The sequence below is a fragment of the Hemiscyllium ocellatum genome, chromosome 24, assembly GCF_020745735.1.
Source record: "Hemiscyllium ocellatum isolate sHemOce1 chromosome 24, sHemOce1.pat.X.cur, whole genome shotgun sequence".
Classification (NCBI taxonomy): Eukaryota; Metazoa; Chordata; class Chondrichthyes; order Orectolobiformes; family Hemiscylliidae; genus Hemiscyllium; species Hemiscyllium ocellatum.
In genome coordinates this window covers 59,896,716-59,920,509 of record NC_083424.1, presented here as the reverse complement: position 1 = coordinate 59,920,509, position 23,794 = coordinate 59,896,716, and the positions used below count along the sequence as shown (strand labels likewise).

The following is a 23,794-nucleotide window of genomic DNA, read 5'->3' as shown; positions in this document are numbered from 1 at the left end:
GTGAGATAATATGTCTTATTAGAAAGGATAAGAGACAATATAAACTAAATGGTAGAACAACAAGTATCTTTACATCATACCTTTCAACATACAATTGTAACAAAGCATGAAACTGTGGGAGATGCAGAGATGTTTACGTACAAGTGAATGAAACATGGCTTTGTAAATAGAAGCAGGGACTACAAAAGGCAGTAAGGTATGTTAAACCTGTCTGAAAACTGCCTTGGCTGCAGTTGAAGTATTGACCAGTTTTGGGCACTGCACCACACTTTAGGATGCACAGATATGCTTTGAGATTTACTGAGATGGTCCCAGGGATGAGGAATCAGTTAGTTGGAGAGAACATGTAGGTTCACTGTATCTGTAAAGGTAACACCTGAGCAAATTACAATCATTAGACTGAGTTTGAGAAAGCTGTACATCCATTACAAACCCACCGGCTCCCACAGTCATCTCGACTATACATTCTCAGACCTGGCTTCCTGTCAGGACTCCCATCGCCTTCTCCCAGTTTCTCCATCTTCGTCACATCTGTTTAGATGATGCACTCTTCCACAAGAGGAGCCTCAGAAATGTCTACTTTTTCCCTCCCCACTACTGTGATCGACGGGGCCTTTCACCTTGTCCAATCCATCTCCAGCACTTTAGCCCTCACCCTTTCTCTTTCCCCCCACAATCACGATAGGGTCTCCTTTGTTTTCATTTAACACCCCAACAGCATCCACATCCAAAGAACCAGACGTTGCCGTTTCTGTCACCCCTAGCGGGATGTCACCATCAGACACATTTTCCTAATATTCCTTATCAATATCCTGCAGGGACCATTCCCTTCTGGACATCCTGGTCCACTCCTCCCTCACTCCCAAAACATTCCCCCAGCTCCTTGGCACCTTCCCTTGCAACCACAGAAGGTGGAACACTTACCCATTTACCAGTTTCTGCTTTACTGTCTAAAGTGATGGTTGCCTATACTTCATCATTCAATCTAGTCGACTATGTTCACTGCTCATAATGTGCTCCCCTCTACGTTGAGGAGACAAAATGTGGACTTTGCAGAACACCTACATTCGTCTGTAAAAATGACACTGATCTTCCAATTGCCAGTCACTTGAACATACTCCCCTGTTCCCATCTGTATCTCAGGCCTGCTGCAGCATTCCCATGAAGGTCAGCACAAGCTGTCAGCTCTCCCCTGTCTGCCTACCCTTTTCATATACCTCTCTCTGGCTGGCTGGCTCAGTCTGGATCGATCTGCTAACCCCACCTCCCCAGTAAATACCTCTTTCTCCCAGCTGTTATCAATTCTGATGAAGTGGCATGGGACTCAAAACATTAACTGTTTTCTCCTCACAGATGCTGCCTGACCTGGTTTTTCTACCAATGTATGTTTTTGTTTCAGATCCCCTTTATCCATAGTTATGTTGTGTATAAATATACTTACACATGTTTTACAGAATTTATGAAGTTTGTCACAGCAAGTCTGAAGGAAATAGTACTTAATTTTAAAAAATGATGGTTTTCAGTTAATCTACTTCAGGAAACCATTTTGTGACATGGGTTGACTGGGCCTGAGTCTGTTGTCTTCTGTTGACTGTAGTTCTCTGTCTGCTTTCAGGCTTCCTTTCTTGTGCGCTGAACCACTAAAAAAACAGCAATAATTAACCCCTGCTAGCCACTACACCCCCCTGCAACACCAGAGACATCCTGAAGTCAAACTGGCTTATAATGCATGCATAGTTCATGGTCAACCTGAATTGTTAGATAGTGTCTGCCTAATTCCTGATTGGTTTCTTCATGTTACACCATCACCTTTGAATGTTCCTTGCTGAACTCTTTGACTTGGCAATCAATTTGTAAGCTCATGCCTTTGGTAGCAGCATGTCCCTCTTTAGCTGATTAATGCCATAGGTTTATCAATCCTGTAACTGCATAAGATGATGTGGTGTCATCTCATAGTGACAAATATACATAGGCCTGTTACATACTTCAACTTACCAAACAAAACCAACTTAAAATACAGCTGTGTCTTTGAGTAAAAGCATTTAATCTCAAGTGTTCTCATTAGTTGTCAGCCTAAATTTACATTAGCTTTAATCACAACCAGCCATAACATCTTAACGTTACTTTTGATTTGAACCATATAATTATTTTCCTTACAGACCGGCTTTTACAATGAACTGTAATCCAATAAAATAAAATGTAATTCCTCATTTGCTTAACCAAGTCAAAGTGATTAATTATTGAAAAATAACAGAATCCTACAAGATTGGAGAAGCTAGGATTGCTCTCCTTAGAGGAGATGCATGGCTTAGAAAGGGTGGATGCTGGGAATTTGTTTCCTACAGGCGGGAAGACTAGGACCCATGGGCACAGCTTTAGAATTAGAGGGGGTCAATTTAGAACAGAAATAAGGAGACATTTCTTCAGCCAGAGAGTGGTGGGCCTGTGGAATTCATTGCCACGGAGTGCAGTTATGATTGAATGGTGGAGTGGACTCGATGGGCCAAATGGCCTTACTTCTACTCCTATGTCTTATGGTCTTATAAGACAGGAAATGTTTAAAGTCATGCAAATGGGCGGCACGGTGGCACAGTGGTTAGCACTGCTGCCTCACAGCGCCAGGGACCTGGGTTCAATTCCCGACTCAGGCGACTGACTGTGTGGAGTTTGCACGTTCTCCCCGTGTCTGCGTGGGTTTCCTCCAGGTGCTCCGGTTTCCTCCCACAGTCCAAAGATGTGCGGGTCAGGTGAATTGGCCAAGCTAAATTGCCCGTAGTGTTAGCTAAGGGGTAAATGTAGGGGTATGGGTGGGTTGCGCTTCGGCGGGTCGGTGTGGACTTGTTGGGCCGAAGGGCCTGTTTTCACACTGTAAGTAATCTAATCTAATCAAATAAACCGTTTCCAAAGTACATTGGATCAACTTCAAGACGTTAGAGATGAACTATGATTGTTAAAAGAACCTGAGGTTAAATTATTAAAAGTGAAAATGGTGTGTGCAGTGACTAGGATTTGGAATGCATTGCTAGACAGAGTAGTGGCTTTATAGTAGTATTCAAAAGGAAATTAAATACATGTAGGAATGCAGAGTCATATGCATATGCAGAATGAGTGGGAATAATTGGACTGCTTTTTGAAAGATTCTCTGAGCCGAGTGGCCAGTTCCTGCTGCGTCATGATCTCTGAATCTGTTGTTTGTTCCCCTGACAAGAAACTCCATTTTCTGGATCAGTGGTGCTGGAAAAGCACAGCAGTTCAGGCAGCATCCGAGGAGCAGTAAAATCAACGTTTCGGGCAAAAGCCCTTCATCAAGAATAAAGGCAGAGAGCCTAAAGGGTGGAGAGATAAGCTAGAGGAGGGTGGGGTTGGGGAGAAAGTAGCATAGAGTACAATAGGTGAGTGGGAGAGGGGATGAAGGTGATAGGTCGGGGGGAGGGGGTTGGAGTGGATAGGTGGAAAAGAAGATAGGCAGGTAGGACAAGTCATGGGGACAGTGCTGAGCTGGAAGTTTGGAACTGGGGTGAGGTGGGGGAAGGTGAACTGAGGAAACTGTTGAAGTCCACATTGATGCCATGGGGATGAAGTATTCCGAGGAGGAAGATGAGACGTTCTTCCTCCAGGCGTCTGGTGGTGAGGGAGCGGCGGTGAAGGAGGCCCAGAACCTCCATGTCCTCGGCAAAGTGGGAGGGGGAGTTGAAATGTTGGGCCACGGGGCGGTGTGGTTGATTGGTGCGGGTGTCCCGGAGATGTTCCCTAAAGCGCTCTGCTAGGAGGTGCCCAGTCTCCCCAGTGTACAGGAGACTGCATCGGGAGCAATGGATACAATAAATGATATTAGTGGATGTGCAGGTAAAACTTTGATGGATGTGGAAGGCTCCTTTAGGGCCTTGGATAGAGGTGAGGGAGGAGGTGTGGGCACAGGTTTTACAGTTCCTGTGGTGGCAGGGAAAGGTGCCAGGATGGGAGGGTGGGTTGTAGGGGGGCGTGGACCTGACCAGGTAGTCATGGAGGGAACGGTCTTTGCGGAAGGTGGAAAGGGGTGGGGAGGGAAATATATCCCTGGTGGTGGGGAATTTTTGGAGGTGGCGGAAATGTTGGCGGATGATTTGGTTTATGTGAAGGTTTGTAGGGTGGAAGGTGAGCACCAGGGGCGTTCTGTCCTTGTTACGGTTAGAGGGGTGGGGTCTGAGGGCGGAGGTGCAGGATGTGGACGAGATGTGTTGGAGGGCTTCTTTAAACACATGGGAAGGGAAATTGTGGTCTCTAAAGAAGGAGGCCATCTGGTGTGTTCTGTGGTGGAACTGATCCTCCTGGGATCAGATACGACGGAGGCGGAGGAATTGGGAATACAGGATGGCATTTTTGCAGGAGATAGGGTGGGAAGAGGTGTAATCCAGGTAGCTGTGGGAGTCAGTGGGTTTGTAAAAAATGTCGGTGTCAAGTCGGTCGTCATTAATGGAGATGGAGAGGTCCAGGAATGGGAGGGAGGTGTCAGAGATGGTCCAGGTGAATGTAAGGTCAGGGTGGAATGTGTTGGTGAATTGCTCAACTTCCTCGCGGGAGCACGAGGTGGAGCCGATGCAGTCATCAATGTAGCGGAGGAAGAGGTGGGGAGTGGTGCTGGTGTAATTACGGAAGATGGACTGTTCTACGTAGCCAACAAAGAGACAGGCATAGCTGGGGCCCATACGTGTGCCCATGGCTACCCCTTTGGTCTGGAGGAAGTGGGAGGATTCGAAGGAGAAATTGTTAAGGGTGAGGACCAGTTCGGCCAAACGAATGAGAGTGTCGGTGGAAGGGTACTGTTGGGGACATCAGGAAAGGAAGAAATGGAGGGCGTGGAGGCCCTGGTCATGGCGGATGGAGGTATAGAGGGATTGGATATCCATGGTGAAGATGAGGTGTTGGGGGCCTTGGAAACGGAAGTTTTGGAGGGGGTGGAGGGCGTGGGTGGTGTCTTGGATATATGTGGGGAGTTCCTGGACTAGGGGGGATAGGACAGTGTCGAGGTAGGTAGAGATGAGTTCAGTGGGGCAGGAGCATGCTGAGACAATGGGTCGGCCAGGGTGGTCAGGCTTGTGGATCTTGGGAAGGAGGTAGAACCGGGCGGTCCGGGGTTCCCGGACTATGAGGTTGGAAGGGGCGGTAGGAAGAGGTATCCTCGAGTTGGTGTTTGGCTTCAGCATCTGCAGTCATTGTTTTTACCTAAGAAACTCCACTTCCCATTTCAACTCTTAGAATGGACCTGACGCACTGAGGTGACAGAGCTGTGGATCATTTTGACTTTTCATAATATAAGAAAAGCCAGAGATGAACAAAGAGTCACCTGGGTGTAACCACTGTATTTGTAGCTTGGTAATTTTCACACTTCCAATTGGTTCATCTTGTGATAGGTTAGCCATCACCAAGAGCCCAGTTTGCATAGTCATACTGAGTCCCCTGTGAACGGATATGACGTGCCAAAGGGTTCCTGAGATAGGAGCGCTGCTGAAAAGGCAAGCAGAGGTTGTCCATCCCTAATAGCCTTGAACTAATTGAATTTCTTAGCCATTTCAAAGGACGTTTTAAGACTCTGTGTTACTGTGGGTCTGGAATGAGACTGAAGCCAGACCAGGTAAAGCTGACAGATTTCTTTCCTTCAACAACATTCATGAACAAAACAGGTTTGTACAACAATTAGTGTACTAAGATAAACATTTTTATATTTCCAGATTTATTCATTCAAATTCCTTTAGTGGTGTGATTTAAATTCCCATCCCCAGAAAAATAGCCTGTACCTTTAGATTACCAGGTCAGGTACTAATGTCTCTCCCTAAATTGCCACCTTATTGTATTTTATGCTGAAGACAGTATGGGATGATGCCTGTGAAATATGATTACTGTCACACTGTAAGCTAATATTAGATTACTTACAGCGTGGAAGCAGGCCCTTTGGCCCAACAAGTCCACACCGACCCTCCGAAGCACAACCCACCCAGATCCATTCTGCTACGTTTACCCCTTCACCTAACACTATGGGCAATTTAACATGGCCAATTCACCTAACCTGTGGGAGGAAACCGGAGCACCCGGAGGAAATCCACGCAGACACAGGGAGAATGTGCAAACTCCACACAGACAATTGCCTGAGGCGGGAATTGAACCCGGGTCTCTGGTGCTGTGAGGCAGCAGTGCTAACCACTGTGCCACCCACATGTTCAGGTTAACATTAATGAAGGATTTATTTACTAACAAAACAGTTACAGTAAAATGGAAAGACACAGTAAGAAGCTGTGCTGTAATATCCCAACTAAACAAAATTCATAAACTTACAAATTCAAACAAAAAAGTCCAAGATTTCATAGTTCTTTTCTGAAATCTCTGATCGAGTTTTTGTGGGTTATGAAAGGGCTTGATTCTGCATGATGTTCCAGAATGATACACAGAGCTGTGGCAGTTAATCAGATAGAGCTATAGAGATATATTGCATGGAAACAGACCCTTTGGTCCAACACAAGATAGATGAATAATTTTAGTTATTTGAATCAATTAGTTGTGATGTGTAATGACACATTTCTGGAGAAGGTGAGAGTTCTGGCTCAGAGCTAGGCATGTCACGAGAACATAAGATGTCTGGTTTGATCCTGATGTTCAGCAGTCTTATTTGATCATATTATGTTCAACGGTCAAGTATTTGCAGTTCTATACCCATTCAAACCTGGGAGCTGGTTCATTGCAAATAGTCAACTCATGCCAATCTAATGGCCCTTTTGCTGTTAACACTCTGATTTCCCTCACCTGTTGTTCAGGATAAAACTAATGAATTTATTTACAGATACTATAAATACTCAAAAATGGAAGCGGTTAGTGCAATATGTGACTTACCTGAGTCAAAATATTTCAGCATTTTTAAAAAAATGCCTTTGTTTAGTTCTGGGAATTGCCTTTATTAACTTTGCAAAGGAGGGTATCACCTTGCAACATATCGTAAAGATTAACACTTTGGAGGACAACAAATCAGTTGGCAACTTGTTACCCTGGGATTGAGTCAGAGAACTGGCAATGGGATGTTAGTCCTTGAAGGAGTTCTGTTGGTTCAGAGGAGAGAAAAACCAGGCCAGGATGGGATGCTGCAGCAAGTACTGTTTAGTGATGCATTGTTCCTTTTTCTTGTGAGATTGGTATTCTGAGTGCTCTTGTGCTAAACTGTTGAAGGATCAGTAATCTTGCATAATGATTTGATATTCCTCTGGGACTTGATTAGGTGTATGCACATGCAGGAGCAGTGCATGCAGGCAAGATATACATAGCCTGTGGAAGAAGTGGAAGAAGTTACTTGAAGGAGCTGCACTGCTACGATCCAGAGGCAAACCAGTGGGAAATGAAGGCCAGTGCCCCTGTGGAACGGGCTTGGCATGGAATGGCTGCAGTCCAAGGCCAGCTGTACCTCCTCGGTGGCAGCAACAATGCCAATGGATACAGGCAGGATGTCATGCAGGTAAGCTTTGGTGAGTTACTGCTTTTGGGTTTCAATCTCCTCATCACCTCATCAGCTTGATGCTATAGATGAGAAGGACTGGCATTCACGATGTGAATCTGACACCATTAGCAGAGACAGGTTCAAAATGGTGACGCCTCAGCACTCTGCTGGAAGTCACAGATGATGGAAGGCTCCTATTTCTGCCCTCTGGACCTTCTTCATTTTAACTGCTGCACCTGTTGGCAGTTCCATCTTTAACTGCACAGGGACTTGAACACAAATTCCCTCACTACATTTGTCCATTACTCTACATCCTTGCTTACCTCAAAACCTACCTTTTTACTACTTCTCCTAATACTCCACAAATTTTATTTGCTAACATGCCTGTGAAGTGCCTTTTGGCATTTGACTATATTCAAGGCACCACATCAATTCAAGTTCTTGTTGGTGAATTGTGACAGGACCCACCTTGGGCTTTGTTGTGGCAATTAGCCTGCCTGAAACACCAGCCATTCTCGGAGACCAGGCATCGTTGCTGCTTTGAAATTGCATTTGTATCTTGTGTAGTGGTCGATAAAGTGTTACCCTATTAGTTTGCGCCTTGCTTATTCACACAGCTACCACCCTTTCAATGCTTTTCTTCCTGTTGTGTTTGTAAAGGTTTCCTGTTACAGCCCTGAGCGAGACCAGTGGTCAACAGTTTCCGAAATGCCCTTTGGTCATGGGGAACCAGGCATTGCTGTCTTGGATGACAGAATCTACATCCTGGGCGGGAGGTCGCATGACCGTTACACACGCACTGACTACGTCCACATATACAACGTGACAGAACACTGCTGGGAGCAAGCTCCAGATATTGAGTGTGCCAATTCTGGGATGTCCTGCTGTGTCCTGACCCTCCCAAGACAGGTGGTGGAGGACTGGGGGGGTCAGACTCCCCGAAAACCTTCTGAGCGTGCTTGCCGCCGTGCCTACATGCTTCCTGAAGTAGTCGGCCTGTCTGACTTTGAGGAGTTCAGTTCCAGTGAAGACTGAACATTGGGTTAAATAGGCTGGACTGTTGAACGTTCTGTTCTCAATGTGGCACATCCTGTGGATAACTGCCTTGTCCATTTTGTTTCTTTTCCCGGTTTTCTCAGACTTGCTACTGAAGGTTCTGCTTTGTGCTGAGGCATTGCAGAGGGGCCAGGGGATTGCGAAGGTGTCACAGGAACAGGCAGTTTCTCCTTACCTTCCCTCATGTACCCTTGTCCAAGTGGCTGTTCTTGAGTAGACATGTGTATGTTGACAAGCTCTAGGATCTTCCTCTAAACCTGACAATGTCATCAGGCTACAACAGGATCCTGACACGACCACTACCCTTCCTAATCTAAGGTCAAATGTCAAGGTCCAAACTTAGAATTGCTATCTCAGTATAGCAAACCTGGCAATATATGATTTGCATGAGTTTGTACCATATCATATGTCATTGGGAACTTGATTTAATCAGTTTGCTTTCTTCAATATTAGGAGGTCCAGCTGTAAGCTAGACAACAAATTCATCCATCTCCATTCTCTCTGTCTCACGCACCTTTCATTCCCATTTAATAATACTGCTTTGATTAGTTCAGCCTTGTGGACAGAAGGTTGGAATCTTCTCAAATTAAAGCAAATTACTGCAGATACTGGAAATCTGAAGTAAAAAGAGAAAATACTGGAGAAACAATCTGGCTAGCAGCAGCTGTGGGGAGTGAAACAGTTAATAGCTGAAGAAGTGATATTGGACTCAACATTAACTCTTGTTTCACTCTCTGCAGATGCTGCTAGACCTACTGTGTTTCTCTAGTATTTTCTCTTTTCATTTGAATTATCTCCCTGAACTCTCACTTTGATTACATTCATTCCGTTTTTCTCCCCAGGAATCTGCACACCTCCATTGGCTTTCTCATTCCCCTACACAGCACACTCCAAAAAGACCCAAGCTATCAGTCTTGCCCAGATTCAGAGGCTGGTGGACCCAGGTCCTGCTCACAGTGCTTTATGCTGAATACAGGGAGTGCTGCATTGACAGAACTTAAACCAAGGTTCAGTCTGTCATCAGGACAGCTGTTAATTGTCCACTGCAAACATGGAGTAAAACAATCTCCTGGTTCTGTTTTGGAGAGGAGCTAAAATGTGCCTGGTATCCAGGTCAATATTTGCTCCTTCAACCAATATCTGATGATCTGACTGTTATCACATTGCTGTTTTAGCTGCTAGACTTCCGACATTACAACAATAGAACAGAACAGAGTCCCTACAGTTTGGCAACTGTTCGCACTTCATCAGCACTTCTTTGGTTGTGAAGTCTTTCAGAGCATTCTGAAGTCAAGCCTTCATTGAAATATTTTATTTTCTCCACACTGTTTCATTGTTTCTATCCCCCAAGGTGCTCTGTGCCATTACCTTGCAATTTCACAGCCAAATCTCAATGATGAGATTGCTGACGTGTACTCGCCAGTGTGGACAAAGTCGAGTTCCTCCTGCCCTGGTTGTAAAAAACAAAACTGCTCTCTAACTCACTCCCATCTTCATAATACAGTAACTACTCCTTTAGCTCAGCATTCACTTTCCTTGCTCCTGCAAAGTGCCTTGGGATATGTGTCCACATTCAAGGTGCTATATAAATGTAAGTAGCTGAGGTAGGCTGGGGATGAAGTGATTATTATACTAGAAGTCAATTTATTGACCTGTTTAATGGGTTCAAAGCACACAGTTCTTGCATGGTTTACTTCTCCAAGTTGTACTCTCCTACAAAAGATAGCTTTACCCATTTCCCTGCTTTACCTATTCCCCTGCAGACACGTCAACTCTTTCATATCTTTTATTGGGGGAGGGGGGGAGGGGGGGTACACATTTGTGAATCACCTTCCTGAGACCAAGCCAAACCTGTGATCTGACTGTTGCAGAATCATCAGATGGATTGACTTTACATCAAGAAATATCTGACCAGATCAACATGAGGGTATTTTTGGTAAAAATCTAATCTAGAGATTCAAATAAAGAACAGTTTAAGTAAGAAAAGGTTGTAAGGATCTGGGAAGAGTTGGGAGGTCTGTATGTTTTGATAATGCATGTTATTTGCTTGGAAAAAGCTTCTTAATTGTGTGGAGTCCTGATATCATCAAAGGTTAATCAGCTGGTGATGTCATGAATATAATTGGGAAAAAAATTTACAGAATTCTTCAAATCATGAAGCTGTTGGAGCATTGACATAGAGTGAAATTTATTTTCTGTGTTACAGAGCTTTGAAATTACACACATTGGAAACAGTACTCATTCTGTTTTTAACCTGTAACTTCCTTTGCTGTAATACATGCAACAATAAACATAACTTATATTTAAATGAATGTTCCATCTCCATCTTTGCAATCCTTACATTGATTCAGAATATTATCTTGATGCTAGTGGTGTATCTAATAACGTATTTCATAGCAGGAAGACAGATTGGAAAAGGGAGGCGCATTGAGACCAAGCTGACCTTATACACCAGTCACTGAAAGTAAGCATTTCAGGTGTGTCAGGCAGTGAAGAAAGCAAATGACACGTTGGCCTTCATAGTGAGAGAATTCAAGTCTGGGAGCGTGGAAGTTATGCTGCAAATGAACGAGGCCTTGGGTGAGACCACACCTGGAGTATTGTGTGTAGTTTTGGTCTCCTTACGTGAGAAAGGACATTCTGACTAGAGAGAGTGAGTGTGCAGCAAACTGATTCCTAGGATGGCAGGAAAGAGGGGTTCCATTTCATGGGGCGTTGGCATCAGTTTGGGAACTGGGGGATCTGTACCGATGGGACAGTCTCCACCTAAACCAATCTGGAACCAATGTTCCAGCAAAAAGGATAAACAGGGTGTCACTAATAATCTAATTCTTGGGCGAGAAGGAATTATGATGGTATAGAAAGGAAAACAGATTAGCATGTGTCCAGGAGGGTTTAACTCAAGGCAGATTATAAGAGAAGTTATAAGGAAGGATTACTCAGGAGATATTATTAATGGAGATGTTAGAATTCATAAAGAAGATATAAAAACTAGCATAAAGGTACTTTACCTGAATGTTCATTGCATTCAAAAGGTAGCTGAATTAACAGCATAAATCATTGCAAATGAATATGATTTGATAACCATTACAGAGAAATTGTTGCAGGATGGTCATGACTGGGAGTTAAATGTTCAGAGGTATCAGACCATTCAGATGGGGACGTGGTGTAGCTCTGATATTTAAGGGCTACATCAGAGCGGTGGTCAGAGGTGAAGTAGGTTCTGTGGAGAATAAACTTGAATCCATTTGGGTGAAAAAGAGAAATTCTAAGAAGAAAAAGTCACTGATAGGTGCAGTCTATAGGCCACCAAATAATAATATCACATTGGGTGGGCAATAAACAACAAAATAACTAATGTCGATAAAAATGGTACAACAATTATCATGGGGATTTTAAGCTATGCATGTTATGTTTGAACCAGGTCGGTCAGGGTAGCCTTGAGGAGGAGTTCATTGAATGTATCTGTGATAGTGTTCAAGAAAACAATGTAATGGAACTGACAAGGGAGCGAGCTATCCTCGGTCGGGTCCTGTGTAATGAGGCAGGAATAATTAATGGTGTCATAGTTAGGGATCCTCTTGGAAGGAGTGACCACCATCTGGATTTAGAATACAGATGGAGAGTGTGAAGGTAAAATCCAATACCTGGGTCCTGTGCTGAAACAACAGGATGACAGGGAGTAAACTGGAACCAAAGTGTCACGGTTGATGAACAGTGGAGGATTTCAAAGTAATTTTTCAAAGTGCTCAGCAAAAATATATACACTTGAAAAAGGACTGTAGAAAAAGGGATAGTCTGCCATCTAAGGAAATAAGGGAGGCTATTAAATTGGAAGAGAAGACATACAAAGTGGCCAAGATCAGTGAGAAGCTAGAAGGTTGGGAAAACTAAAGGTCAGCAGAAAGCCACAAAAAGAGCTATAAAGGCAAGTAAGATAGATTATGAGAATAAACTAGCTCAGAATCTAAAGACAGATAACAAAGGTTTCTATAATTATATAAAGTGAAGAAGAGTGGTGAAAGTAAACATTGGTCCTTTAGAGGATGAGAAGGGGGATTTAATAATGGGATCTGAGGAAATGGCCGAGGCATTGAACAGGTATTTTGTGTTGGTCTTCACAGTGGAGGACATGTATAACATGCCAGTGATTGACAGAGACAAAGATAGGTGAGGACCTGGAAACAATCATTATTACAGAAGAGCTAGTGTTGGGCAAACTAATAGAGCTAAAGGTAAACAAATCTCCTGACTGAGATGAAATGCATCCCAGGGTACTAAAGGAGGTGGTGGGAGAAACAGCAAATGCACTTGTGGGAATTTTCCAAAATTCACTGGACTCCGGGGCAGTTCCAGCTGATTTGCTGTTTTCCGATGTGATGCGACTATTTAAAACAGGGAGTAGGCAAAAGAAGGGAAATTATGGACCAGTTAGCTTATCTTCTATAATGGGAAAATGTTTGAATCTATTGTCAAGGAAGAAATAGTAAGACATCTGGATATAAGTTGTCCTGTTAAGCAGATGCAGCATGGGTTCATGAAGGGCAAGTCATGCTTAACTAATCTACTGGAATTCTATGAAGACATTATGAGCATGGTGGAGAATGGGGATCCAGTGGATGTGGTGTATCTAGATTTTCAAAAGGCATTTGACAAAGTGCCACACGAAAGGTTACTGCATAAGATAAGGATGCAAGGCATTATAGGTAATGTATTAGTATAGATAGAGGATTGGTTGACTAACAGGAAGCAAAGAGTGGGGATAAGGGAGTGCATTTCTGGCTGGCGATTGGTGACTAGTGGTGTGCCTTAGGGATCAGTGTTGGGACTGCAATTATTCACAATTTATATAGCTGATTTGAAGTTGGGAACCACGTGTAGTGTGCCAACGTTTGTGGTCGCTACTAAGATGAGTGGCAGAGCAAAATGTGCAGAGGACTGTGAAACTTTGAAAAATGAGTGGGCAAAGATCTGGCAGATGGAGTACAATGTTAATAAATGTGAAGTCATCCATTTTGGTAGGACTAACAGTAAAAAGGCGTATTACATGAGTGCTATGAAATTGCAGCATGCTGCTTCGCAGAGGGACCTGGGTGTCCTTGTGCATTCTCAGAAGGTTGGTCTGCAGGTACAGCAGGTAATTAAGGCGGCAAATGGAATTTTGTCCTTCATTGTTACAGGGATTGAGTTTAAAAGCAGGGAGGTTATGTTGCATGCAGTTTTGGTCTCCTTTCTTGAGAAAGGATGTACTGGCACTAGAAAGCGTGCAGATGAGGTTCACTGGGTTGATTCCGGAGTTGGCTTTTGAGGAGAGACTGTGGAGACTGGGATTATATTCATTGGAATTCAAAAGAATAAGGGGGAGATATCTTATAGAAACATATAAAATTATAAAGAGAATAGATAAGATAGAAGTAGAGAGGATGCTTCTACTGCGGGGTAAAACTAGGACAAGGGGACATAGCCTCAGAATTAGGGAGAGCAGATTTAGGACTGTATTGAGAAGGAACTTCTTCACCCAGAGGGTTGTGAACCGGTGGAATTCCCTGCCTAGGGAAGTGATTGAGACTTCCTTATTCAATGCCTTTAAAGCTAAGATAGATAATGTTTTGAACAGTGAAGGTATTAAGGGTTATGGTGAGAGGGTGGGTAAGTGGAGCTGAGGCCACAAACAGATCAGCCATCATCTTACTGAATGGTAGAGCAGGCTCGAGGGGCCAGATAGCCTACTCCTGCTCCTGATTCTTGTGTTCTTCATGCAGTTGGTTCGGATTATATTCACTGGAGGTTAGAATGAGGGACGATCTCAGAAACCTATAAAGCCCAGACAGGACCAGACAGGATCTTCCCGGTGACAAGGGAGTCCAGAATCAGGCATCACAGCGTAAGGATAAGGGGTAGGCCATTTAGGATTGAGATGAGGAGAAATGTCTTTACTCAGAGAATGGGATTCTCTGCCGCAGAATGTTTTCATGCAGGAATTAGATCGAGATCTTAGGGCAGAAGGGTTAATAGGGAGAAAATGGGAGCAGGTGCGGAGTTAGATGGTCAGCCATGATAATATTGAATGGTGGAGCAGGCTTATAGAGTCTACTCCTATTTCTGTTTCTCACAAAGAAAGTTGTTTGGTTCCAACCATGCTTACAGTCCGAGTGATGGTATAGGATGGCATCATTGAGACACTTGGCCAGGTCTCTGATCCACAACAGATGTGGAGGCACTGTGTGTTGAGCTTCAGTATTCAGTAGACATCTCTGTTCTGAGAGAGAAGCTGATGTCCACAGACACAACTCAAATAACCCAAAAGCAGGAACTCCCCGGCTTTACAGAGTCCCAGAGCTCCTGAGTTCACACCCATGACACGGGACTTGACTGTACAGTCCAGGTTGATGCTCAAAGGTAGAAAAGGAAGTAGTGCAATTTTAGGGTGTCTTGTTTCAGACAAAACATTAAACTGATCTAATATCCCTTAAAGGTGACATTAAAGATCCAACAGCTCTACCTTGAAGAGAAGCAAAGACGTTCTCCCCAGTATCCTGACCAATGTTCCCTCTTGCTGCATGAATGAGCTTCAGAGTCACAGGGCTGGGGGCTGGTGGAGAGAAACTTTGGAAAATACCCTCGTGGTTGGTCAGCCTGTGAGAAGGGAGGTTGTGTTTGAACTAAATGAAAGTGATGGAGGGTTAGGATTCAGCAATGTTCAGGTCAGCCTAATCCCATTTCTTCATCAATCACAGGTTGGGACTTTGGTTAGTTGCCCTGTCTATAATTCATGAGAATAGTTATAGCATCCAAAGAGTAAGCCACCCAGGCCTGCTCCCCTACCCTTTTACTCTACATTTACCCCTGACTAATGCACCTAACACTACGGGTAATTTAGCATGGCCAGTTCACCTGACCTGCACGTGTGGATTGTGGGAGGAAACTGGAGCCCCCGGGGAGAATGTGCAAACTCCACAGTGACAGTCACCCGGGTCCCTGCCACTGTGAGGCAGCAGTGCTAACCACTGAGCCACCGTGCCATCCATCTAACTGCAAGTGGCTGAGATGAGATAACTCGGTGTACCGGGACTGCCCTGGCTCCTCCTGTTTGCAGCCTTTGACCAGTCAGGCTGTTTACCATCAGTTCGGCTTCACAGTTCTTCCACAAAAGCAAAAAAGCTGCATCTGAAAAGAGAAACTCCATCGAGCAGTGAATCCACCGAAACAATAAAACCCAGGTGAATTGAATTATTTCACATATTGTTGCAGTTTTCTCTGGTACTGCAACACACAACTAAATGGCTGCAAGAAAGCACAAACTACATTTACTTGTGACCTCTGAAACCTGATAACACAACTCTCAAATAAGTCTTGTCAAATTAGGTGAGTTTTTTTTAAAAAAATATTCACAGGATGAAGGCATCACTGGCCAGCATTAATTGTCCATCTCTCATTGCCCAGAGGGCAGTTATAAGCCAATCCACCCCATTACTGTGGGTCTGGAGTTCTATAGAAGCCAGACGAGGTAAGGATGGCAGTTTCCTTCCGGGAAGGACGTGAGTGACTTAGATGGGTATTTCCAACAATCGACAATAGCTTCACGGTCATCATTAGATTCTTAATTGCAGATTTCTATTGAATTCAGATTCCACCATCTGCCAGGGCAGGGTCAGAACCTGGCTCCTCAGAACCTTTCCTGACTCTCTGGATTAACAGGCCAGTGATAATAGCCTGGGAGAGGTGATGGCCTAGTGATAAGGGGGGCAAAGTAAACTTCATTCCATTATTCAGCAATTTGCCCTTTACCCTGGAAATCTTTTAGCAATTAATCTTCAAACATAATGCACAACTAAACATCAATGCTCAATATCCAAAAGGTGGAATATGGAATGCTGGCTGTGCAGAGCAATAAAGTGATTTCTCTCAATGCTGTAACCTGTAGGAATCCTCTCGACTGCAAATTAGATGTGAGCATGGGAGGAGCAGCAGGAAGGATGAAAGGAAGAGCTTCAATGAGATGGAGAAGCTGGAGCAGGTCTTCTTGGGGAATACATTCAGTGACAAATCGATAGAGATGTTCAAATTGATGAAAATAAATAGAAACGATACCCAGTGGTAAGAGGGAGCCAAAGGACTATTAAGTGACGAACATAGAACTAGTGGCAAAAAAAAGGAAATGTTTTTTGTTACTGAATGGTTCAGCTCTGGAATGTACTGTCAGAGAGTGTAGCAGAGACAATTTCGTTGTCTCGTTCAAAAGGGAATTGGATCATTCTCTGAAAAGATTCACAGAGCTACAGACGAGACAGACTGGTATCCTCGGAGCTGTAATTGCTTTATGAAACAATCTACATTTATATAATGCTCCTCTCCTTTCTCCCCTGGTTCCTCGAGAACATGCCTGGACAGGATCCACTCACACACTGAGCCATGATACCCACTGAGAGCCAACAGGAGTCACCGAGAGACCAGGCCCGTGGCCTGACAGGAGTCACCGAGAAACCAGGCCCGGGGCCCGACAGGAGTCACCGAGAGACCAAGCTGAGAGCTGACAGTAGCCATTAGGAGATCAGGCTGAGAACCGCTGAGCGGATATGGGAATAGTGAAGAAAACTGATGTTAAAGAATAACCATGATCTGGTTGAATGATGGAGCAAGCCTAAGGGGCTAAATTGCCTTGTCCTGGCCCCTTTTGTTCTGTCCTCATTCCCAGTCACCTTTGAGAAGGTAGTGGTGATGAGCTGCCTACTTGGCAAGTGAGTAGTTTTATAGATTATTTCAGTGGGTGTGAAGATATACAGTAAAAGGCATTTTGTTTCTACTGGAGACTACATCCAGACTTAGCAACATCCCACTCTGCACCTGGATGGAAAAAAAATCATTGACTGAAATAATTTGTCTGTCATGAGAATAGCTATTGTGCACATTAGCAGACTGTTTAGCTGAAACTCTCTTTGAATAATGACATCAAAACAATAAAGAATCTACTGTCTGTAAAGCATGTTGGGACAGGCAGAACCTCAATTATCCAAATGACATGGGCGGGGAATATTTTGTTCGGATAATCAATACCAGTTGAGCCAAGCATCAGGACCTTGTGATCTTGTTTGGATAATTGAGGTTCCTTTGTATACGAATGGTTGTAGTCTAGCTGACTGCATGCAGAGGCTATTTTTAATCAGCAGACTTGTATCACATTTTGATGCTTTGCAGCTCTGTGGTGTGGTCCGATGTGTGTAGCTGCCACCATTATGCTAATAAGTGAAGTTTGATCTTCCTTTCCGTCACTGTGGGTTAGTGAGCTGGACAGTTGATTCGGGTACTGTTCCACTCAACCACATCCTTGCTGAATCTGCATGGAGCTCTTTGTGCACTGACATCTGCTTCAGAAAAGTGGAGGGCTCTGACCAACCCCACTCCAGAAGCATGGCTTTCAGCCATTCAGCCCCCTCCCCACCATCCATCCTGGTCAACCTCTCACTAAATCCTCCGACATTTACATCACGGTGATGAGAATTTCTAACTGGAGCACTCTTTCAGGTAGTTATCAGCCTTCTGAGTGATAACATTTCTCAATTCCCCTCTGATCTGCAACAGTTGTACATCAAAACAGCTTCAATTTACACACAGCACATTCGAATCAAAGTAGTTGAAGGGCTTCCCCTGAGGGCTGATGGGATGAACTGAACGAAATTGAATTGAATTTATTGTCATGTGTACTGAGGTACAGTGAAAAGCTTTGTCTTTCGAGCAGTGCAGGTAGGTCACAGAGTTAAGTAGCAGAAGTAGTAAATAATAGGTAAACAGTGGCAAAAACAAAAACACAGGTACAGGCGAATGTTGAGAGTCCATTCAGTATTCTAACAACAGTAGGGTAGAAACTGTTTCGAAACCAGCTGGTGCAAGTGTTCAGGCTTCTGTACCTTCTCCCTGATGGTATAGGTATATTCTACTTCCTTTTAGTCAGCCATCCCGACCATGACGCCCCCTCCCCCCGGCCCTGAGCATCATGATCTTTCATTCTCCACATTAACAGTTGATATGGCTCATTATCAAAAGCATTCCGAAATCTAAAATTTGCTGGCTCCTCATGATCTAAGAATTACTTTTCAAAGAACTCCAAAAACAAATTTAGTTCAACATGATTTGTCTTTTGACAGAATATCGTGTTGGTTTTGCCTGACGACCTCGAACTTATCCAAGTGTCCTGTTACAGTGTCTTTAATAATAGCTTCTGACGTTTTCCCTCTGACAGATGTTAAGCTAACTAGCCTGTATCTTCCTGATTTCTGCCTTCCTTCCTCTGAATAAAGGAGTTACATTAGATTCAGGGTTCAGATTGGCTTTAATTTTCCAGTGTTATTTATCATTTTCCGATGTTAAATGCAAGGCAACATTTTAGATATTTTAATCAGCTTCCCGAAGCTCCCCAAATATCTAAAGCGATCCTGTAATTGGAACAAGAGCAGGCCTTCAAAGTCCCCTCATGTTTAGAATGGGTATATTCACTGATGATGACCCAATGCTGTGTCATTCCCAGCTGCTCAGATACTGAAGCAGTCTGTGCTTATACAGCACGACTTGCACACACGTACACCCCTGCTTTATCCCACTTTGCTTTAAGGAAAGACCTCTGTTAGAATTTGTTTTCATTAACTGAAAGAAATCCAAAGAGGCGTTTTGTTTTTACTGAAAAAGGTGAAGCTTTTCCCATATAAATTAATGCTGCTTCACTTTATGCCATTTTGGCTTACGAAAGGTTTCATAGGAATGTTCTACTTTCGGATAGTGAGAGCAGATAAATGACTAAGCAACATTTAAAATGAGTAATTCATCTCGAGTCCCAATAATAGCCTTTACAGCTTACTTCAAATGAATCCAAAGGAATCCTTTTAGTTTTAAAATAGTAATGGAAAAGAATAGACTAGATCTATAAGCCAAAGTTCTAAATTGGAGAAAGGCCAATTTTGACGATATTAGGCAAGAACTTTCAAAAGTTGATTGGGGGCAGATGTTCGCAGGTAAAGAGACAGTTGGAAAATATTCCCGTTAGGGAGAAAGGGAAGGCTGGAAGGTATAGGGAATGCTGGATGACGAAAGACATTGAGGGTTTGGTTCAGAAAAAGGAAGCATATACCAGAATATAGACAGGATCGACCGCGGGAATCCTTCAAGGATCGACCGCGGGAATCCTTCAAGGATCGACCGCGGGAATCCTTCAAGGATCGACCGCGGGAATCCTTCAAGGATCGACCGCGGGAATCCTTCAAGGATCGACCGCGGGAATCCTTCAAGGATCGACCGCGGGAATCCTTCAAGGATCGACCGAGGGAATCCTTCAAGGATCGATCGAGGGAATCCTTCAAGGATCGATCGAGGGAATCCTTCAAGGAGTATAAAGGCAGGAGGAGGATACTTAAGAGGGAAATCAGGAGGGCAAAACGGGGACAAGAGAGCTCTGGCAAATAAAGTTAAGGAGAATCCAAACGGTTTTTGCAACTACGTTAAGAACAAAAGGATAACGAGGGAAAGAATAGGGTCCCTCAAAGATCAGCAAGGTGGTCTTTGTGTGGAGCTGCAGGAGATGGAGGAAGATACGAAACAAGTCTTTTGCATCAGTGTTTACTGTGGAGAAGGACATGGCAAATGGTGTACCATCAGGGTTAATGCTGATGCTTCAACTCTTTGCACTTGATGTAAGTGATTCACATGAAGCTATGAAAGATGGAATTGCTGAGTTAGCTGATGACGACAGATCAGAAGGAAGAGTTGTGAAGAGGAAAGGAGTCTGCAAAGGACAAGAGATAGGTCAAATGAGTGAGCAAAGATCTGGGAAATGGAGTATCACGTGGGGAAAATGTAGAACTGCCCATTTTGACTAAAAGAGTAGAAAAAGCATATGATTGAATTGGTGAGAGGTCACAGACTGAGATGCAGTGGGATCTGGATTCCCAAGTGCATGAAGCCCAGACAGTTAAGATTCAACCACAGCTATAAGGGGAATTGAATGTCAGATTGGGGAGGTTATGTTAGTTATACAGGGCACTGGTAACACCACATCCAGAGGACAGTAGCGGTCACTATACTTGATGCTCTGCTGAGACGGTTTACTGGACTAGTACCAGAAATTAAGGGTTTGCCTTATGAGGAAAACGGAGGGGGGGTCTAGGTCTGAACTTTGGAGTTCCCAACAATCAGAATGGACTGAATAGAAACATCTAAAATCCTGAGGGGACTTAACCAGGTGTACGTGGAAACCATGTTTCCTTGCACAGGCAAAACTAGAACTTGGTGGTGCGGGGGGGGTTTATAATTTAAAACTAAAGGAGCACTGAGGGGGAGGGGGAGGGAGAGAGAGAGCGAGGGAGAGAGTGAGACGGAGGGTGAACATGAGAGAGAGGGTGAGGGAGAGCAAGGGTGAAGGAGAGTGAAGGTAAATGTGAAAGAGATGGTGAGGGGTTGGGAGAGGCTGAATGCAAGAAGAATGAGAGGAGGCGGCTGAGAGAGGGGGGGGGCGGGGAGGGAAAGGGAGGGTGAATGTGAGAGCAAGAGTGAGGAAGAGGGAGAGGAAGGATGACTGACAGGAGGGTAGGGTGGGGGTGGGAAAGGGAGAGGTAGGGTGAGGTCAGGGCAAGGGGGAGGAATGAGTCAGAGAGAGACATACACAGTAATGGAAAGACTCTTGACAGTTACTCGATGTTAGTAATCCTATAAAGAGGGACAAAAAAAAAGGTATGAGAATTGCTGCTGCAGAGATGTAAATGGAAGTGTCAAGTCCACTTGACTCCATCCCCATCAGACACCACGGGTAAAATGCTGAGGAAAACTCATTCTACACTTTTGAAACAGAAAAGTTTTGTCCACTCTTTGGAACTCAGCTTTGTGAACTATAACAACATCCTACTCATAAGGCTGCAGTCATGTTTAAACAATACTCTTAATTCCGGCCCAAACTCATCTGGAGACAGGAGAATCTCAATGGTTCTGTGCATCATTAATTGCCCCAGCCAGGCATGTGTTGGCAGGAGTGGCAGAAAGCTGTGGATAGCAGCTTATTTCACACAAAACACAGTCCCATCCTGTTGGTAAGTTCAGGAACCAGAACTGCGCCCGTCCAGTGAACGCACAAGCATTGATGAACAGACTTTACATGCAACCTCTTTAACTAGATATTTGCTTGCCAGTGTTAAACACCAGGACCAAATTAACTGACCAGACTAAAACAGAGGATGGCAATGGGACAGCAACATACATCTGAGAGACTGAACACAATCACAATACTGCTGTTAAATCTCACCAAGTTCTCCAAGACACAGTGCCTGTCTGTTGGAAGCAGGGCATTTTTTCTGGATGAAAACATGGTCGAAACCTTCGTTCCAACATGAGCACAGTTTAAACTATGTTCACAACACTGAGGGACAAGACCTGCACACTCGGTGTGGTTCAGTATAAACTATGTTCACAACACTGAGGGACAAGACCTGCACACTCGGGATGGTTCAGTATTAGTGATCTGCTGAATTAGGTGGTGTCAGCTCTGATCACCAACCTGACTGCAGATTACCAGTTCATGATTTTTCTTCCTCTCCTATTTACCTCTCTCAGGAAAAGGCCAAAATTGTAGTTGATGTCGATGTGCTGGCTATTGTCCATTCTCTTGCTTCAATAAGTGTGTTTGCTCTCTCCCAGCTCAACCAACTGTGAAAACTAAAGCAGACCCGATGACCCTGTCAATGATCTGTTGTTGCTCTGTGACTCTCTCCCTTCTCCCAACAATCAGATTAAAATCTGGGAGTCTTTCTTGAATGGAAAGCCACATTCAGAGCTCCTTTCAGACACTGGGTTACAAGTATCCCCAGTTAAATATCTTCTGGAAGAAAGTGTAGTATTGTAAATTGGAACAAATTCAGATGGTTATAAACTAAGAGTTAATTTCCACTTTATTATCACATGTTTTGTCTAAACAGCCCCAATGCCATTTCAAACCATTAGCATTAATTTCAGGTTCAGCATCAATTTTTAAACACCCCAAAAATATATGTTCAAATGTGACCAAAAATATCAGGGACAGGATGGGGTGGGAACTGAAAATGCAAATCATAACTGAACAGATAGCAAGGCGTCGAGGTTGAAGTGGGAGATGTTAGATGTGCTCTCCATCACAGCAGGCAATCTCAAAGTGATGTACAAAAAGCTAACCACAGGCAGTTGAGTCTGTTACTATTCAGCCAAGCACAGCAGTGTTTAAACCACTTGCATTATAAAGCACCAGATCTGTCCCTGCCATTGCCTTGTACCCTCTAAACACCGTCCATTCTCTGAGCTGCAAGTTCCACCTGCTCTCACACAAGCCAAATAAATGGACCAAGTGGGTCTCCTTTCAGGTCCATTCAAAACAAAGTGCTCTCCTTAAACACACATCCGATACACACATGACAGATTGGTTACCGTGGCTGCTGCGGAATTACTTTTGAAAAGTTGTTGTAAATGCTTGTAGCACCACAGAACAGACAGAGGGGTTGAAGGCTCTTGCCACTTGAATCAACAAATGGCAGGCATTTCCAAGGCAGTGGCCAGTAGCGTGCAGCTCAAAAGCAAAAGCGAGTTTGCCCACAGCTCTGCAGAGCAGAGGCAGAGCTAAAATTAGCTCAGTTTTACCACGACCTCTTCAGCAATGAGTCAAACTGCAATTGAACAAAATGCCACAAACAAGGTAAAATCTGCCACAGCAAGAACAGATAAGAGGTTTGAGCAGCTTGTGGTTTTAAGGGGTTCATCGGCAACACTCTATCAATTGTGCAATAGTAATTAATTTTCATCACTGCATTCAACAACATGGCTTACAGATACACTGAGATAAAGTAAGCTGAATATTTTAAATTGGGCTCTTTAGATCAGTGTTCCCTTTTTAACTTAACCAGATAGATGGTGGATGCAGCCTTCCAACTGCCGTTTGAATCATGAACTTTTCCACTGAGTCCACCAGAAGCTCTGCCCTAATTCACACAACTCGAATAGTGTTGAGGCATATCACACAGATCCTGGATTCGCCATTCACTCAGAGAGGTTGAATTATTGCCGATTTTATTCACTTTGTACAGTCCATTATCCAAACAGTGGCTTCAACAAGGGAGCATTTCTACATTCGAGCCATAGTAAAAACCAAGTCAATAGACATACCCCTCTGTGAAACCTGCAAATGATATAATACTGTTAACTTCGGAAACATAAACCATGCACCCTATGATATTTTAGAGAGAGCTGCGGCTTGTGATTACTTTACACTTCTCGACACTTGCA

The 23,794-nt window shown here is 43.9% G+C and overlaps 1 protein-coding gene across 1 annotated transcript in view; it reads left to right on the top strand.

The window, feature by feature from the left end:
- klhl22 (kelch-like family member 22) overlaps nt 1-10,798 on the top strand; it is a 57,631-nt gene extending 46,833 nt beyond the window's left edge. The window contains exons 7-8 of the mRNA XM_060843865.1: nt 7,241-7,474; nt 8,117-10,798. Coding sequence (XP_060699848.1) covers nt 7,241-7,474; nt 8,117-8,491 — 609 coding nt within the window. The 3' untranslated portion in view covers nt 8,492-10,798. The remainder of the gene's footprint in view (nt 1-7,240; nt 7,475-8,116) is intronic.
- Nucleotides 10,799-23,794: the final 12,996 nt, after the last annotated feature.